General features: G+C 42.6%; 1 protein-coding gene across 1 annotated transcript; it reads right to left on the bottom strand.

The window, feature by feature from the left end:
- Positions 1–1,671: 1,671 nt before the first annotated feature.
- On the bottom strand, positions 1,672–15,677 carry PTGER4 (prostaglandin E receptor 4). Its single transcript, XM_058718250.1, has 3 exons — positions 15,541–15,677; positions 14,159–15,080; positions 1,672–3,607 (listed from the first exon to the last, which is right to left on the bottom strand). The coding sequence occupies exons 2-3, from the start codon at positions 15,035–15,037 to the stop codon at positions 3,011–3,013; spliced, it is 1,476 nt and encodes a 491-aa protein (XP_058574233.1). The 5' UTR covers positions 15,038–15,080; positions 15,541–15,677; the 3' UTR covers positions 1,672–3,010.
- Positions 15,678–16,224: the final 547 nt, after the last annotated feature.

Genomic DNA, 16,224 nt, shown 5'->3' with positions numbered 1-16,224 from the left:
TTAAAAATGCACAAAGGATTTGAATAGACATTTCTCTGGAGAAGATCTACAAATGACCCATAAGTATATGCAAAGATTCTCAACATCATTAATCATTAGGAATATGCAAATCAAAACTGTGAGGTACTGCTTCATATTCATTAGGATGGCTATAACTGAAAAAGACAATAATGAGTATGGAAGAGGATATGGAGAAATCCAAACCCTTGTACATTGGTGGTGGGAATGTAAAATGGTACAGCCACTTGGGAAACAGTTTGGCAGTTCCTCAAAAAATTAAACATACAGTTAACATATGACCCAGCAATGTTATTCCCAGGTATATAGAGAATTGAAAACATGTTCACATAAAACCTTGTATACAGATGCTGCTATCAGTAATACAGAAATATTATTCAGCCAGAAAAAGGAAATGAAGTACTGATTCATGCTACAACATGGATGGACCTTGAAAATATTACGCTAAGTGAAAAAAGCCTGATAGTAAAGGCCATATATTGTATGATTCCATTTATGTCCAGAATCGGAGAATCCGTGGAAATACAGCCAGGAAAGCTAAGGAAAGAGGCAAATGGGGAGTAACTGTAGATGGGTTTCTTTTTGGGATAATATATATGTTCTGGAATCAGCAGTGATGGTTGCATTGTGTGAACATAATAAAATATGGGGCAAGCTTCATAATCTGTGAATTGTATTTGAATTAAAAAAGAATAAGCTAGAATCAGTATTCTGGGTGGTGAACCTGAAGTGAAGAATGAGTGAGATTATGCTCTAAATATTATTAGTAATGCTAACTTGTGAATGAGGCTTTTGTTTTTCTTCCCTAAACACAGGTGATATATAAACATATATATATATATATATATATATATATATATAGTAATAAATATATTTCATTTGTATACAAATCTGGGGGTTGTCTCATTGTCCACATACATGGGAGAAAAATGAAAGCCTCTTTCACAGGTAAAATATTTCTGAAATCATTGTTTTCTTAGTTGTGGTTAGCATGGTGAAATAGAACATCTCAGGCTTGAACCAGATCCTCCTTTTCTAAGCTATTCTGACCTCAGCTGAGAATCACTGTGCCTTCAGGTCTGTGAAGATGACAGTCCTATTTTTCTGACATCACCCAAAAATATTTTTTTAATTTGCAAATAGCAAATCACAACCACACTCCTGGGTATTACTTCTACTCCAAGGGCACCACGAGAATCACCGGGGAGTTTTCTTTCAGAAATGTATACACACCCCAGACCTACTAAATCAGAAACCATTCTCATGAGCTCTCCAGATGTTCTGATGCATGATAAAGTTTGAGAAGCCCTGATTCAGAGAATTTACAAGTAGGAAGGGCCATAAGCTTATGTTAATTTTTTTGTAATAAATATGTGGGTTCTTCACATGCAGCAAGTTAGGCATAAGACTGTCTCTGCCACACTCTCCACCACAAACTCTCCATAGACAAATGTGACTTTGAGTACACCTTACACCCAGATCTTAGTTTCTAAGGATCATTCTCCAGTAAGTGGATCCAAGGCTTTGCACTGTTGCAACTTTTTTTCTAAATTTGACATTACTTCAAAATAAAACAATTTATTCCAATTTAAAAGGACATAGACGATCACCCGAAACAAACAAACAATAATCACACAAGTTTTCCAAAACTGATGATATGGAACTCAGACTGAGTGTATTTATTTATTATAATCTCCAAAATAATTTCAGTTGGTACAACCGCTTCTCAAAACCACATCACTATCAGGCTCAGAATTTAGTTATAACCAAGCGATTCACAAAAACACTTTTAAGCAACAAAACATGCTTAGTATTTCCTTGAGAAAGGTCCTTCAAATGTGTACAGCATCACTGGGTAATTCACAAAACCACTAGAAGGGCACCCTCATGTGTCCAACTTCTGTACCCCTTATGTTGTTGAACTCACAAAATCTGTGATCCTTCCACATCTCAAAATAAAGGCCTTCATGGTACAATCTGCCTTCCTCTTAAATTTTAAAGGATATTCTAGATCATTCCTTAGGAAAGTAAAACTATGAACACTTTAAGAGGGAAACAAGTTGCTTGGACTTCTTTTATATTATACACTTCAATTATGGGTTATTTAGTGAGACTTTAAAAATTTTATATTTTAAAAAGTATCAGAGGGGACAAAAATAGAAAATATTTACCAGCAGGTTAGCCTCTCCTGAAATCACCATTTTCTGGATAAATACATGTAGCATCACTAAAAATTTTCACCATGTATTAGCTTGGAAAAAACTTTAACATTTTGGGCTAATATTCATGTCTTAAAATAGCATTTTGCTTGACTCCTTTTATAATCCTAAACGCTTTCTTTTAAAAATTTGTATCTTTTTTAAATAGCTCTGAGTCTCACTGTGATTTTCAACACCTTGGCCTGAACTTGTTTATGAAAAAAAAATACATAACTTCTGCAACTTGAGCTGGTTATACTGGGAAGAGAGGAATTACCATAATTTCATTATACCTTGTATTAACAATAAACCTTCTCACAGAGAAGAAAATACTTTAAATACCTTAAATCATATTTACAACAATAAAATTCACATTTCATGCTTTAGTGAAACACTTAAGTCATAAGATAGTCCTCATAGTTTATTGGAATAGAGCCCTTCTGTACCTGGCCTTCTGCTGTACGCCGGGTATAAAGCTCTGGGTGTTATGAAAATAGCAAAACTTATGCCATCCTCCTATCAAGTAGAAAAACTGAGGGTAGATCTTGCCAGCCATCAAGTGGTGATAGAAATCCTGTGTCCTAGTGAAGTGACAACCAATGTGCTTCAGACATCGGGTCCTGTAGGAATCACCTTGATTGCTTGAAAAGTGCTAAAAAGCCCAAATGTTCTTTAATGTGAGTTGAAGGGCCCGAACAGCCCTTCTGAGCACAGCTAAACACTTCATTTATGTGTCTATTGCACAGGATTTTTATGTTCTTCCAGAACTAGTGCTGTGTTTCTTTCTGTAGCTACTATATACATTTTTCTGATAAGTTCAGCGTTTCATTGGGAAATGTGACTTGCAGAGAGTTCCCCTTTGGGGCAGGGCCAGACCTGCTACTCCCACTGACCTCGTCCACCAGTAAAACACTCTCTGAATCCTGCCCCTGGGAGGAGTCCGAAGTCTCCGATATTCGCAAAGTCCTCAGTGAGGTGGTGTCTGTTTGGGCCAGGCCCATGCCGGGTACACCCGGAAGCAGATTCCTGCCTCCGAGACCGAGACCATTTTCACCGAGGTCCGGCATGTAAAGGAGGGTCTGAGATGTGCTGCTGATCTCCTTCAGCTCTCGCGAGAGGAAGGAGCGAGAGTGAGCAGACATGGCGGAAGATGTCCTTCTGCTGTCTGAGCAGTGCTGTCCGGAACGGTCTCTGCGGGACCCGCCGATGCGGCAGAAGAGGCATTTAATCTTCTCGATTGCTTTGCTGAGCACGGTCTTCCGCAGAAGGATATATATCCAGGGGTCCAGGATGGGGTTCACAGCAGCAATTCGGATGGCCTGCAAATCTGGGTTTTTGCTGATTTCTGGCACCAAACGTGGCTGATATAACTGGTTGATGAACACCCGTACCTGCATAAACGAGACGCCCACATTTAGATTTTACCATTAATCAACTAGGGAAATATTTACCCGCAATGTCTAACCTAGTAACATTAGCTAGCTGCCTTATTTTCTGTTAATAACTGCCAAGAAAGAGCAACTTACATGATAAGCCTCAGGAAAACCAGCGATTGTGCAATTACGTTTGTTTTGAGTTAGTGTAACTTTAAAATTTTTGTAACTATCCTATGAATATCTTACTTAGATCAAAGATGGTATACAAAAATGCAATGTATGCATAGGCAACAGACAGAAGCATGAAGTTTCTTTGGGAAACATTTTATTCATTTTTGTGAGTGCTTTTAAGTTTTTGTGATTCTAATGATGTATCTTTTTCCCTCCAGATAGCCACTGATTTCCCTTATTCCAGTTGCTTTTTTTTATATATTTAAATGAAATTCATTAAAAAAAAATTTTTTTTTTCAACGTTTTTTATTTATTTTTGGGACAGAGAGAGACAGAGCATGAACGGGGGAGGGGCAGAGAGAGAGGGAGACACAGAATCGGAAACAGGCTCCAGGCTCCGAGCCATCAGCCCAGAGCCCGACGCGGGGCCCGAACCCACGGACCGCGAGATCGTGACCTGGCTGAAGTCGGACGCTTAACCGACTGCGCCACCCAGGCACCCCTGAAACTCATTTTTTAAGTCAACTAACCAATCATCACAGAAAAGCCCAGAGATCCCTTTAATTATAGAGTCCAGTAAGAATACACTGGAAACTTTTAAACCAATGTCTGAATCTCCTGTCATCCAGAATGACCGGTGAATAGTTTCTATTTTTTCTTTTTTTTTTTTCAACGTTTTTTATTTATTTTTGGGACAGAGAGAGACAGAGCATGAACGGGGGAGGGGCAGAGAGAGAGGGAGACACAGAATCGGAAACAGGCTCCAGGCTCCCAGCCATCAGCCCAGAGCCTGACGCGGGGCTCGAACTCACGGACCGCGAGATCGTGACCTGGCTGAAGTCGGACGCTTAACCGACTGCGCCACCCAGGCGCCCCTCTATTTTTTCTATAGAGTCTGTTCCCCAGTTATAAGAATCATCTAGTGTTAACGACTCTTCCCTCAAAAACCTCTTCCAATCTTTGCCCTTTCACTGCATTCCTTACCTGGATTATTGCATCAGCCACCAAAGTAGCTTTCCCACCTGTAGTTTCTGTCCTCTCCAATCCAGCCTCCAAACTGCCACGAGAGGATTGCTTCTAGAAAGTAGATCTGATTGTGCTGCTCAATCCCTAAACATTCAGTGGCCCCCTGCTGCTTGCAAACTGTAGTTTGGCTCAATGACTGCCACTTGGTGAATCCATCCTGAAACTCCAGTCAGAATCAATCCCTCCTTTGTGTCTATAGAGCATTAGAGCCAGTAAAGAAGCCAAGTGCTGAAAGCACACTCTGCACAGACCAGTGGGGAAGACAATTCATTCTACTGCTCTTTGAGTTATTTGAGGCAAAGGGCACATCTGCCAGCCCACCATGGGATGGGCAGGCATAAATGAAGTAAACAGAAGGAGACCCTAACAACCTGTTTGCTATTTTGGGGTCTTATTTTTGGCGGTTCAAAAATTTTGCTCTTCCTATAATTACTTTCATTTTTTCATGCATTTAATCATTTAATAGTAAGTACTTACTGTGTATTAGGCATTGTGATAAGTCTGGCCACAAAAAGCTGCATTTAGAATACCACGAATTTTTTAAAATGTTTTTATTTTATTTTTGAGAGAGAGAGACAGGGACAGAATCGGAAGCAGGCTCCAAGCTCTGAGCTGTCAGCACAGATCACGATGTGGGGCTCGAACCCACAAACCACAAGATCATGACCTGAGCTGAAGTCGGAGGCTTAACTGACTGAGCCACCCAGGCACCACTGAATACCACAAACTTCTTGAAGGCAGAGAGTAACCTGCAGCACAGAACATAGGAAGGAAGATCAACTCTGACTGCAGGGTGATTAAATTAAATGGGAGAGGTATATATGGGGGCACAACTAATCCAGATCTGGAGGGGAGGGCATCAGTGGATGCCTCCTGCAGAAGAGGAATCTTGCAGGGAGTTTTTGATGGGTGAGTGGGAATTTGCTAAATTTAGAAGGAAGGACATAACATTTCAAATAGAGGTCATTCTCTGTGTAAAGTCATTGTAAGTGACTTCTGGGAATTTCAAATGATTCAATGAAGAGAGTATGAATTTATGCAAACCTAAGGAAGACTGTATTTTATTCCTTAGAGGAGAAAGCACTTGCTAAATGTACACTCTTATATTTATTCTTGGAGTATTACTGTTATTATTATCTAAATCTTCTAATTCCACTAGGAGGTGTGATTTTGTTTTTGTTTTTGTTTTTGTTTTTTCTTTTTGAGAGACAGAAGAGGGCAGGGGCAGAGGGAGATGAAGAGAGAGAATCTTAAGCAGGCTCCATACCCAGCACAGAGCCCAACTTGGGGCTGAGTCTCAGGACAGTGAGACCATGACCTGAGCCGAAATCAAGAGTTGGATGCTCAACGGACTGAGCCACTCAGACACCCCTCCAATAGGATCTTGTATGTAAAAAGCTCACCTCATAGAAAAAGGGGCTTTAAAAGTGATCTCTGTCTTGGGGTGCCTGGGTGGTTCAGTCGGTTAATCGTCAACTCTTGGTTTCAGCTCAGGTCAAGATCTTATGGTTCATGAGTTGGAACTCTGCATCAGGCTCTGCAATGACAGCATGGAGCCTGCTTGGGATTCTCTCTCTCTGCCCCTCCCCTGCTTGTGCTCCTGCTCTCTCAAAATAAATAAATAAACTTAAAAAAAGGTACATGATCTCTATCTTTAGTAATTACTTAATAATTATTACTTGCCTTTAGTAATTATTTTCACAAGGGAGAAGTAAGAGGCAAGTCTCAGCCAAGGAGGATGCACAAAAACCATAAAAAGGAGAAAGAACCCACAAAAGCAGAGCTGGAGCCATTTAGGGGCAAATATCGAACTTTAACAAGACTCGAGGATACTGCTACTTTATTATACAGTATAATAATTAATATTCATGGTCTATGAATCACCATGAAAGAAGGGATAGTTTAGAAAGATTTATAACAATTTGGATAAAATAAGTTTAAAATGTTTAAGGAGATAAGTGCATTAATCTGTAAAACTCAATTCATGAGAAACTTATCTCTAGATGAGCCTAGATTAGTGAGATGTAGCTGTATTTCTATTTCTTCCTTAGCTGGAATTCAGACTGTGATCTATACAGGTCTATAGTCCCTTGTTAAGAAACTATTGGTTTTCAGTTGCTGTTCCTTTGTTGTTATTCATTTGTTTTGTTTTGTTTTTGATTGCAAAACCTGACCTAAAGTTATTTCGGCAGTAAAACTGGAACCGAACTAGACTGTGAGGCTATTTATAGTTCGGTTATTCTACTTAGTATAAGTATTCCTGGGTTTTGCTTTGGAGGTATTGTCCCAATTTTGATGGGAATATTACATATGGTTAATATGTAATATTACCTATTACTAAAATTCTAAAAGCCAAGAAATTCTGAATTCTAAAACACATCTGGCCCTAAATGTTTTGAATCAGGTTATTGTCCTGTAAATCTCACAGAATAAAATAAAATGGTCAAATGGCTCTAACTAGCATGAAATTAATACCTTGATCTCTGGCAGACAGCTAAATAAAAACTGAACTAGAATAAACAGAAGTATATGATGACTTAAAATACCTTTAGAAACTGTGCTTGGATAAATGATATTATCAAGACAAAGCATGATTGATTTTCCATTTTCTAAAAACTAGTGACACAAAGCACTTTGGTTTCTTCTTGCCATAGCTGTATTTGGGCACTGAGAGATGCCCTCAGGTCTACGGGCCTTTTCTCAGATGAAATGTTACTGAGACCTGAAGGTTTTGAGGAACTTATCAAGCCACCTTGTTGGTGGCTCATTCTGGTGTGGGCCCCAGGTCTTCTGGTGACTTCCATGTCCCTTTTTCTGTTCTACCAGGTTGGCTGGCTTTCTGCTTAAGAATTATTTCCTGACAATGGAATCATTGGTAAAGCGTATGAGGTCTGTATTTTACTCACATCGCATACTATGTTCCCAAGAGTAAAAGAAACATTGGACTAAAATGTGTTAGTATCAGGCCTTCCCTGTACATAGTCTTTAGAAAAAAAAAACAAAATAAAACTGAGACAGGGTCTGTGAGGACTGGAGACTTATAGCCTCTAGGTGGCGGTGTTGCTCCACCTGGAAGTTTTTGGTCCACAGGTTCTCCCTAAGAAGCGGTTTGCTTAGCCATCTCTAAGACCCTCTTTCAGAACAGAATCTTGGTAAAGTCTGGACTTTGCATTTTTGAGATTTTTAACATTGAAATCTCTTGTTGCTGGTTGCCTCTCCCACCTCAAAGGAAACACGGTTAGTACTGAAAGGAGGAACATTTTTGAACAGTTGAAATGGATATAAAAGGAATGAAATTTGTATCTATTTACTGGAATGTATTAGGACTTAGCATTTTATTTTAAAATTTTTGTGACCTTTCAGAAAAGCTAGAGTGTTGTAAAAATAATTAATGAGATTTCATAATCAAAGGTGATGAGAAGCAAGGAAAGATCACATCACTCCGTGTCTCACTTCCTCCACAGTTTTGAGTGATTTTGACTAGCATCCAAGGGAATGAAGGAAGCCCTATTTTAGAGTTCCATGGAGGGGGGACAGGCTTACAATTAATACAAGCCACTAAGCCTGGTTATTTAATGTCATTTCAGCAAAGGGGAGCTCACAAGGTAGCAATAAAGAGGAGAATGAAAAGCAACATTTAAAACTTCAGATAAAAACATTCTCAAATTATTAAAAAAAAAATGAAGACACATTAGTTTTCCTTCATAGCATGTTCGCATTGGAGACTGCCCTGGGGCAGAGAAAAAGACAAAATGAACAAAATCTCCATGTACTCTGTAATGTTTGAAAAAGTTTAGCGATCTCTGCCTCACTTAAAAAAATTTTTTTTAACATTTATTTATTGTTGAGAGACAGAGCATGAGCATGGGAGGGACAGAGAGAGGGGGAGACACAGAATCTGAAGCAGGCTCCAATCTCTGAGCTGTCTGCACAAAACCCCACATGGGGCTCGAGCTCGCAAACCATGAGATCATGACCTGAGCCAAAGTGGGACGCTTAACCGACTGAGCCGCCCAGGCGCCCCTGTCTCTGCCTCACTTTAAAGGCTACTTGGTTTGCTCTCCCCATAGCAGGGGAAAGTCCAGATGAATATGGGAATATCCATAGCAGTACTCCAATGTCATGGGGTGGGCGGTGAAAGCACTTTTCTGGAATTCCTGTCCTTAATATGCTTCAGAAATACACATGTTCAGGCAGTTTTCAGTGTTGGAAGAGTGTGCTGCTGATAAAACAGAATCTCTGTGTCAGGGGAAAAAGACAGCTTAAAAAGTTCATTCAACGCAAACAACATATATACTCTCTTGCAATTTTAAAAGTGAATCAAGGAGCTTAGAATATTGGCATATGTTACAATATTCTAAGCTTCTTGAGAGGATGACTACAAATTAGGATTCGGGAGCATTGGAACAGAACTTGGAGATAATATGATAAATTCAAAAGGTGTGATGACAGGAGAGCTGTAAGGGAGGCTGTATGTTGTAGAGGTCCATGCACAAGCTTTGGAATGAAACAAACCTCTCTTCAAATCCTGGCTCTGCTCCTTCTAATTAATGTACAAATTATGAGAGTGCTTCATTCAATGCCTAGCACGTAACATAAATATCTGCTGCCCTTGCTTTTTTGGTAACCCATACATGGTATTTCGGCTACTGTGGAATGTGTGAATAATTCCAAAACCACAGCTCAGAGGTAGCTTTGGTGTCAAAAGACATTTACTTCCTATGTGAGAAAAACCTGTTGGCAGGGAATGTCTAATTGAAAAAGAATGTTGAAATTTTGATAAGACCGATTTAGTAATTGACTGTCAAAGTACAAATGTTTTCCAATAAACGACACGGTCCTACAGCTGAATTTGTGTGTGCTATGTGTTCTGTTCCAAGAACATGGAAGGAATTATCTGTGTGTGCTCGGTTATCTAACTGCCCTGTGAAGAATCCAAAATTGACACAGCTGTTGCTAGAAATTTTTACCACTTTTTTTTTAGTGACAAAAAAAAAATCTTTAAGTAAAGGATAGTGGAAAGAGTTCTTGAGTGTGGTGATGTAAGAGAGTTCTCCCTCCTTCTGGGTCACCATTTACTACAGGCAAATTATTTAATCACTACAGGTCAGTCTCTACATTGAACATTTATTTCTAAAGGTTTTTTTTTTTAACTCTAATTTTCAATATTCTAATAGGAGATTACAAGAATCACTTCATCTCTGGGGAGAAAAAAATCTTGTTAGTAGATGTTCCATAAAACCAAGGCTTGACAGGTCAGCCAAGCATGGTGACAGTCTGTTACACTGGGACTCCCCCCAGCAAGTTGCAGAAGGATATAAATTCCTCAACTGCAGGTGAGAAAACTGAGGAGCAGAATGAAAATACTGGCCAGCCCTGGGTTCTTCCTAGAGCTTTCAAGACTCAGATGAGATGCTGTACGTGGGAATCCCTTTTATGTGCTACTCTGCAGTCTTCAAGTTTCTACCAATTCCATGGTTATGACTAAAACACTGCTTTCAGGAACTGCTAATTTTTTTAGAGAGAGAAAGAGAGAGAGAGAGAGAGAGAGAGAGAGAGAGAGAGAGAGAGAGGAGAGAACACTCACGCAGAGGAGGGGCAGAGCGAGTCCATGCTCAGCATGGAGCCCCCAAGCAGGGATTGATCCCACGTCCCTGGGTTCATGATCTGGGCAGAAATCAAGAGTCCAAGGCTTAACAGACTGAGTCACCCAGGCACCCCAGGAACTGCCATTTTTAACTTAGCCAAATTTATTTGAAAAACTAATTAAATCCTTCAGGTTCTGCTATAATGGCACTCAAATTTATGGCATTACTCTTACACCTTTAAATGTGATTTGTACTCATCTGAAATCCCATCAGTTGTTCTGTGACTCTACTTCAGTTTGCCTACAGTAAACAAAAGTGTAACTATTTACAGCTTCCTCTGCTATAATAAATCTTCCTTGATCAAGACAACTGGTTTATTGGTAAACAGTCAAATAAACACTCACAGGAAGCTATTTTCCTAACCATCTGTTTTACCTGTCCAAGGCAGAAGATGAATCAAATTGGCCATTCTACCCCTAACAGAGATGAATACTTGTTACTTCAGAGTAAGAAGAAAGAAAATGAAAGAGACAAGTAAGCTATTAATATGCCTCGGCTTGCCTATGCATGGGGGAAAATGCCTTTCCAAAAATCTTACAGTCCAGCTGTTTAGTCCTGCGGCAAAAGATTTGATTTTAATTGTTATCTTAACATTAGTAACTGCAAAAATTGGGCACCAGATGTTAATACAGCTATAGCATGTAACATGGGACCTTAGAAACCTGTCTTGCTTGCATGTTTCTGAAGAATTCAGTCCCTTTTATTTAAGCATAGACTCTTTCATTTCTTCAGCTTTTTCTGGGTTTAAGAAAAAAAAAGAGACTGGTTTTAAATAGAATAGACAAAATGACAGGAACCACCAAATCTTGTCATGTAATGTTCCTTGTCAAATGTACTTACACCTTCTCTATTTGTTGATTATGACTCATTTGAGAAAGTTTCTCAAGTCTAGCCCAGTTTCTTATATCCACGATTAATTCCCTAAGCTTTCTCAATTTCCATTCCAAGCTCTCTTTGTGAGACATATGTTTTGGAAAACAAATTAAAATTCACTTTTTCTATAAAACTCAATATCAACTGCCCTCTAAGAGACACTGTAGTTTTTTTCTTCCCTAGTGTCCAAGAGACAAAACTTGCCTTTCAAGTGACTGTTAACCTCATATACTATGTCAAGCTTTTTGAAATTCCAAGTAAACTATATTTGCTCTATTAGCCTTTCCAAAGCATTTTAAGTGTTTTGAAGGATTTGATTTTCCTCAAGTAGGATTAGCCACCAACTTGATTTGATGTAAGTAAAAAAAGGTGCTTCATTAGTTTCCTTGGAACTGAAGACAGGTCCGACTGCTTCAAATGTCAGAGTTCAGAAGCTTTAAACTTAAATTACAATCTCAATATGAGAAACATGAAAATACATGAAAGTTGCGAAAGGAAGCCAAGGAAGACGACAGTTATGGGTAAATTCCCCTTTTAACTCTTTCAGTAACAGCCAAACTGTGTGTGGGTGAGTAGTGTAATGACCTCATTGCTTATCATTAATTTACAATTAAACTGAATCTGAAGTTAAGAGGTTAGTAGCCAGAACTAAAGGCTAAAAACTGAAGCTACTGTTACTCTTTATTACTGTTATTCTTTATTACTCAAAGGCATGTGAGTACATCACTATGTGATTACTTCTTAGTTGAGCCAGTTCCAATTTTCAGAGTAAAATTACTTAGTATCTACTGCACGTTCCTGACTTTATATAATAGAGTGGATAGTAGTTAGTTAAAATGTAGCTCTTTTGCAAACTACAAATATAGCTCCTATAATTTCTTGCCTCTAGCTTCTCAAATAACTTCAAACATTTTGTGCTAAATGGCCCTGTACCATAGGGGTCGGGTCCACCACTTCTGCCCATGAAATGAATGAAGTTTTTAATGCATCTCTAGATGCTCCAAGAAAACAATTCATCTGTGACTATGCAGTCATCAACAGCTCATATCCTTACCTTCATATTTTAAAAGTATGTGCACGTTGCTAAACTTCTAGCTCTAATTCCTCAGCTCCTTAAAGTGGATGTTCTGTACATAACAATCACTCACTTTGTCATTTACTGTTCTGTAAAACATAAGGCAGAAGCTAAAGAAGGGAGTCCCAGCTGGAGCAGATTTGTTTCTTCCAAATCTCACTGTATTGAGTTGCCATTACAGACAGTAAAATATATTTATGTGGCTCAAGTGTGACTTAACTTGGTAAGTTATATTGGGTCCTGGAATGGTTTAAAGGCCCTTCTGGCCAATTACATTTATTTCTGTTTATACAAATTGTCAAGAAGCTACTGTAAGCTGGCTCTCAGCCACATCTAAGTTCCTTCCATTTACACTCATTTTTATCAGAGATATAATATTTTTATATTAAATATCCCTGGACAGTATTAATAAGAGAAAGGAATAATGGCTCATTACATTTATTTTCTCTTGCTCCCAATCAGCATAAGACAGAGAAGTCATTTCTTTTTGAGTTGGTAGTTTAGAATTTCCAGAAATGCAGTGTTTTGAGAGACAAAAGAATTCAGAACCTGTTGCTTTCAGTAGAAACTCTAGATAAAGTATTATGCGTGTGAACCCAGCAGTTTCTGGTGCACTCCGTTTTAATGACAGGCAAAGTAGAGAACTAGGTACGTTTTCCACCTTTCTGCTTATAACAAAGTTAATCCAAAGGCATTTTTAAGAAGGCGGTGTCCTGAAAGTGAAGTGTGCCAAAACTCAAATGCACACACTGTACGAAGGCCAAAATTAGAAATGTTCTAGGAGTGAGACGTGATGTAATATTATATGAACAGGGTTTGGAGTCAGGTGGGTCTGAGGTTCATCACAAGCTGCAGGGTTTGGGCTTGGCAATAATTAGATGACCATCTCTAAAGCTTCCTTTCTTTAGAATGACATTGTACCTCTCAGGGTTGTTGAGAATTCAAATTCAGTCATCCATGTACATCAGTCTGAACTTAATAGGCCCCCCTGAGAAACCTGGCTTTCCTGGTTCCAAGAAAGAATGAAGGAACCTGACGCTAGGCCATGCCTGGGTAGGAATGGTGACCCACATGCGCAACGAGATATTCTCCCAGGGCACAGCCTGGGAAGGAGCAGGGAATCTCGCCTGACAGTGTGGTTCTGCTCGATTATTTTAAGCAAGTCAAGCCCTATGTAAAGTGAGGGTGATTAGATTAGACCAAAAGACATCCAGTCTCTCTAGCTCTAAACTTCTACATAATCTACCAAAACAAGCAAGCAAAAAAACCAAAACCAAAACCCAAAACAAAAGCAAAAAACAAATCCGTACAAAAATCAAAGCACCAAACCCGCGCTGCCCCTAAGGAATCGGGGAGAACAAAGAAATCACCACCCCCGAAGTTTCGGGCTTCTGCGGTTCACTGTGGAGGACGGGCTAAGTCACCCTACAGCGGTTTCCCCTCCCCATCTGAAGGAGTGGCAGGTGTTCCCGGAAGGCTCAAGGCCAATGTCAGGCAGCAAGGGGTAGGGGCTGTCCCGGGAGAGAAAGGAAACCAGGCTTTCGGAGAAAGCAACTCGGGGATGTAGGAGAAAATCACCTACTACATCTCATGAGGGATGCGGCCGAAGAGGAGGTTGGGCCTGGTCTGAGTAGCCGAGGGTCAAGATTCCAGGCTGGAGCTGGAGGACAAGTTCACTGCCGAGGCAGGAGAGGGCAAGGAGGAAGCGTTAGACGGAGGAGGGAGGTGCATGCGAGGAAAGGGCCCAGAAGGGCCCCGTTCCCGGCCACTCACCACGAGAGGGATGGAGCAGATGAGCACCACCAGGGAGGTGGCGATGAGTAAGATGACCATCTGGATCTCGGCACCCGCGATGCGGCGGAAACTCCGGCGGCGGCGAAAGTCGCTGAGGCGCGGCAGGGCGGGGGAGGCGGCGGCCGGGTTGCCCCGGCAGGGGGCCCAGGGCACGGCCAAGGGACCCGCCGCGTGGTGCTGCTCGGTGCCCAGCGAGGTGCGGCGCATGAACTGGCGGTGCATGCGGAGCAGCGCGCCGCACACGAGCACGTTGCAGAGCACCGTGGCGAGAATGAGGAAGGAGCTGAAGCCCGCGTACATGTAGGAGAAGGCGGCGTGCGCCGTCACGTTGGTGGTCCAGTCGATGAAACACCAGGTGTCCGGGTACTGCAGCCGCGAGCTGCCCAGGCCCATGTTGGGCAGCGCGCAGAAGAGCACGTTGGACGCATAGACCGCGACAAGCGTGAGGCCCGCCAGCCGCTTGTCCACGTAGTGGCTGTAGAAGTAGGCGTGGTTGATGGCCAGGTAGCGCTCGATACTCATGGCACAGATGATGCTGAGGCCCGACAGGCCGAAGAAGAGCAGGATGAAGGTGCTGTACTCGCAGAGCGCTTCGCCTCCGGGCCACTGGCCCTTCATGTATGTGGCGATGGTCACCGGGCTTACCAGCAACGTGCCCAGCAGGTCGGTGACGGCCAGTCCGCAAACCAACGTATAAAAGGTCGTCTCCTTCTGCTCCTTGCGCGACTTGCACAGCACCACAATGGCCACCAGGTTGCCCACCACCCCGAAGATGAACATCACCGCCGGGATGGTCACCGGGCTGTTGGGACGGTCGGGGGTAGAGGAGGCGGACGCATTGACCCCAGGGGTGGACATGGTGGTGGCCCGCGGTACACAACCTTGGCCTTCGAAGCTGGGCCTGGGGATGGTAGGAGAGACAAAGGCGCGGTGAGATGAAATTACCACTTGTCAGACCCGCTCCCAAGAAACAATATGCTGATGAGACAAGACCAACAACTGGATCCCGCCTGCATCTAGCCATTTACCAACTTCGGCTACCGAAATCGTCAGGCTCAGGATACCTCCTGCCAGCAGCCCCCCACTCTGCTGTCATTAATATTTGCTAGTTGATACTTCCAATCTCTCCTCCTCCCTGCCCCCTCCAGCCCAACTTACTCCACTGCCAAGATGAACAAGGCCTATCTCAAGGGAAAAGCGAGTGGTTCGCTCTTATTCCCGACAGATTCTGAGTCAATAAAATCCTCACCGAAAACAAGTTACGGAAGGCAATTTGGAAAGCGCGCTCGTTCCTCCCGGGCTCCGCTCGAGGAGCGCCCGCCCATCGCTCTCCGCCCGCTGCCCTCAAAGCCTCATCTCACCTGTGGTTGCCGCGGCGGTGGCAGCCGCGTAAGCCCCCAGGGTCAACACTCAGATGTCCAGGATAAGCCTCCAACCTGCCCTAAGTCTCGCCCAGCTCAGTGTGGAGCCTGCCAAGTCTTTGCCTTCTCAGAGCCGGGTCTCCGCGGCTGCCAATTTTCCGGAACTGGGGTCGGAATGGCCAGCTTTCAAAAAACTTGGGAGAACCAGAAGGGTAGCGGGATGGGTCAGTGAAGTCTGATCTTGGATTTCTTTCTTTCTTTCCTCCTCTTCTTTTTTCCCTCGTTCCTTCAAAGACGGGACCAAACTTTTCGGAGCCCGCAGGTCCCGTTCCCGGGCGGACAGCAGTCAGATGTGGGGGCCGCGCGCGCAGGTGGCGCGGAGCCTCACTCCCGGAATCAGGTCGCCCCCCCCTCGGAAGCCCAGGGCAGCACCTGCGGCTATCGGGGCTGGCGGCTGCCACTGAGGCTGCTTCCGGCGCCCTGGGGGCGGCTTGAGGTCCACTCGGCCTGAGGCTCTGACCTGGGACCTTTCATCTTCTTCCTCTTGGCTACAGGGTTCCGAGCTCCGCTCTCGCCCTTCCAGCCTCTGTACAAACTTTTCTCCAGCTCCAAGTTTCCCCGGCGGAGGCGGGGACACACAGTGCGCGGCCCGGGCGCCCATTGGCCGGACGGGAAGGGGGCGGG

Source organism: Neofelis nebulosa, chromosome 1 (assembly GCF_028018385.1).
Source record: "Neofelis nebulosa isolate mNeoNeb1 chromosome 1, mNeoNeb1.pri, whole genome shotgun sequence".
NCBI lineage: Eukaryota > Metazoa > Chordata > Mammalia > Carnivora > Felidae > Neofelis > Neofelis nebulosa.
This window is presented reverse-complemented; position numbering and strand designations above follow the sequence as displayed.

Bases quoted from the DNA above. Each gene is read 5' to 3' on its own strand.
- PTGER4 (XM_058718250.1), bottom strand. From the start codon at position 15,037: ATGTCCACCCCTGGGGTCAATGCGTCCGCCTCCTCTACCCCCGACCGT. The intron at 3,608-14,158 runs GTGAGTGGCCGG...TCGTTTATGCAG, and splicing joins TCTGCTCCATCCCTCTCGTG to GTACGGGTGTTCATCAACCA.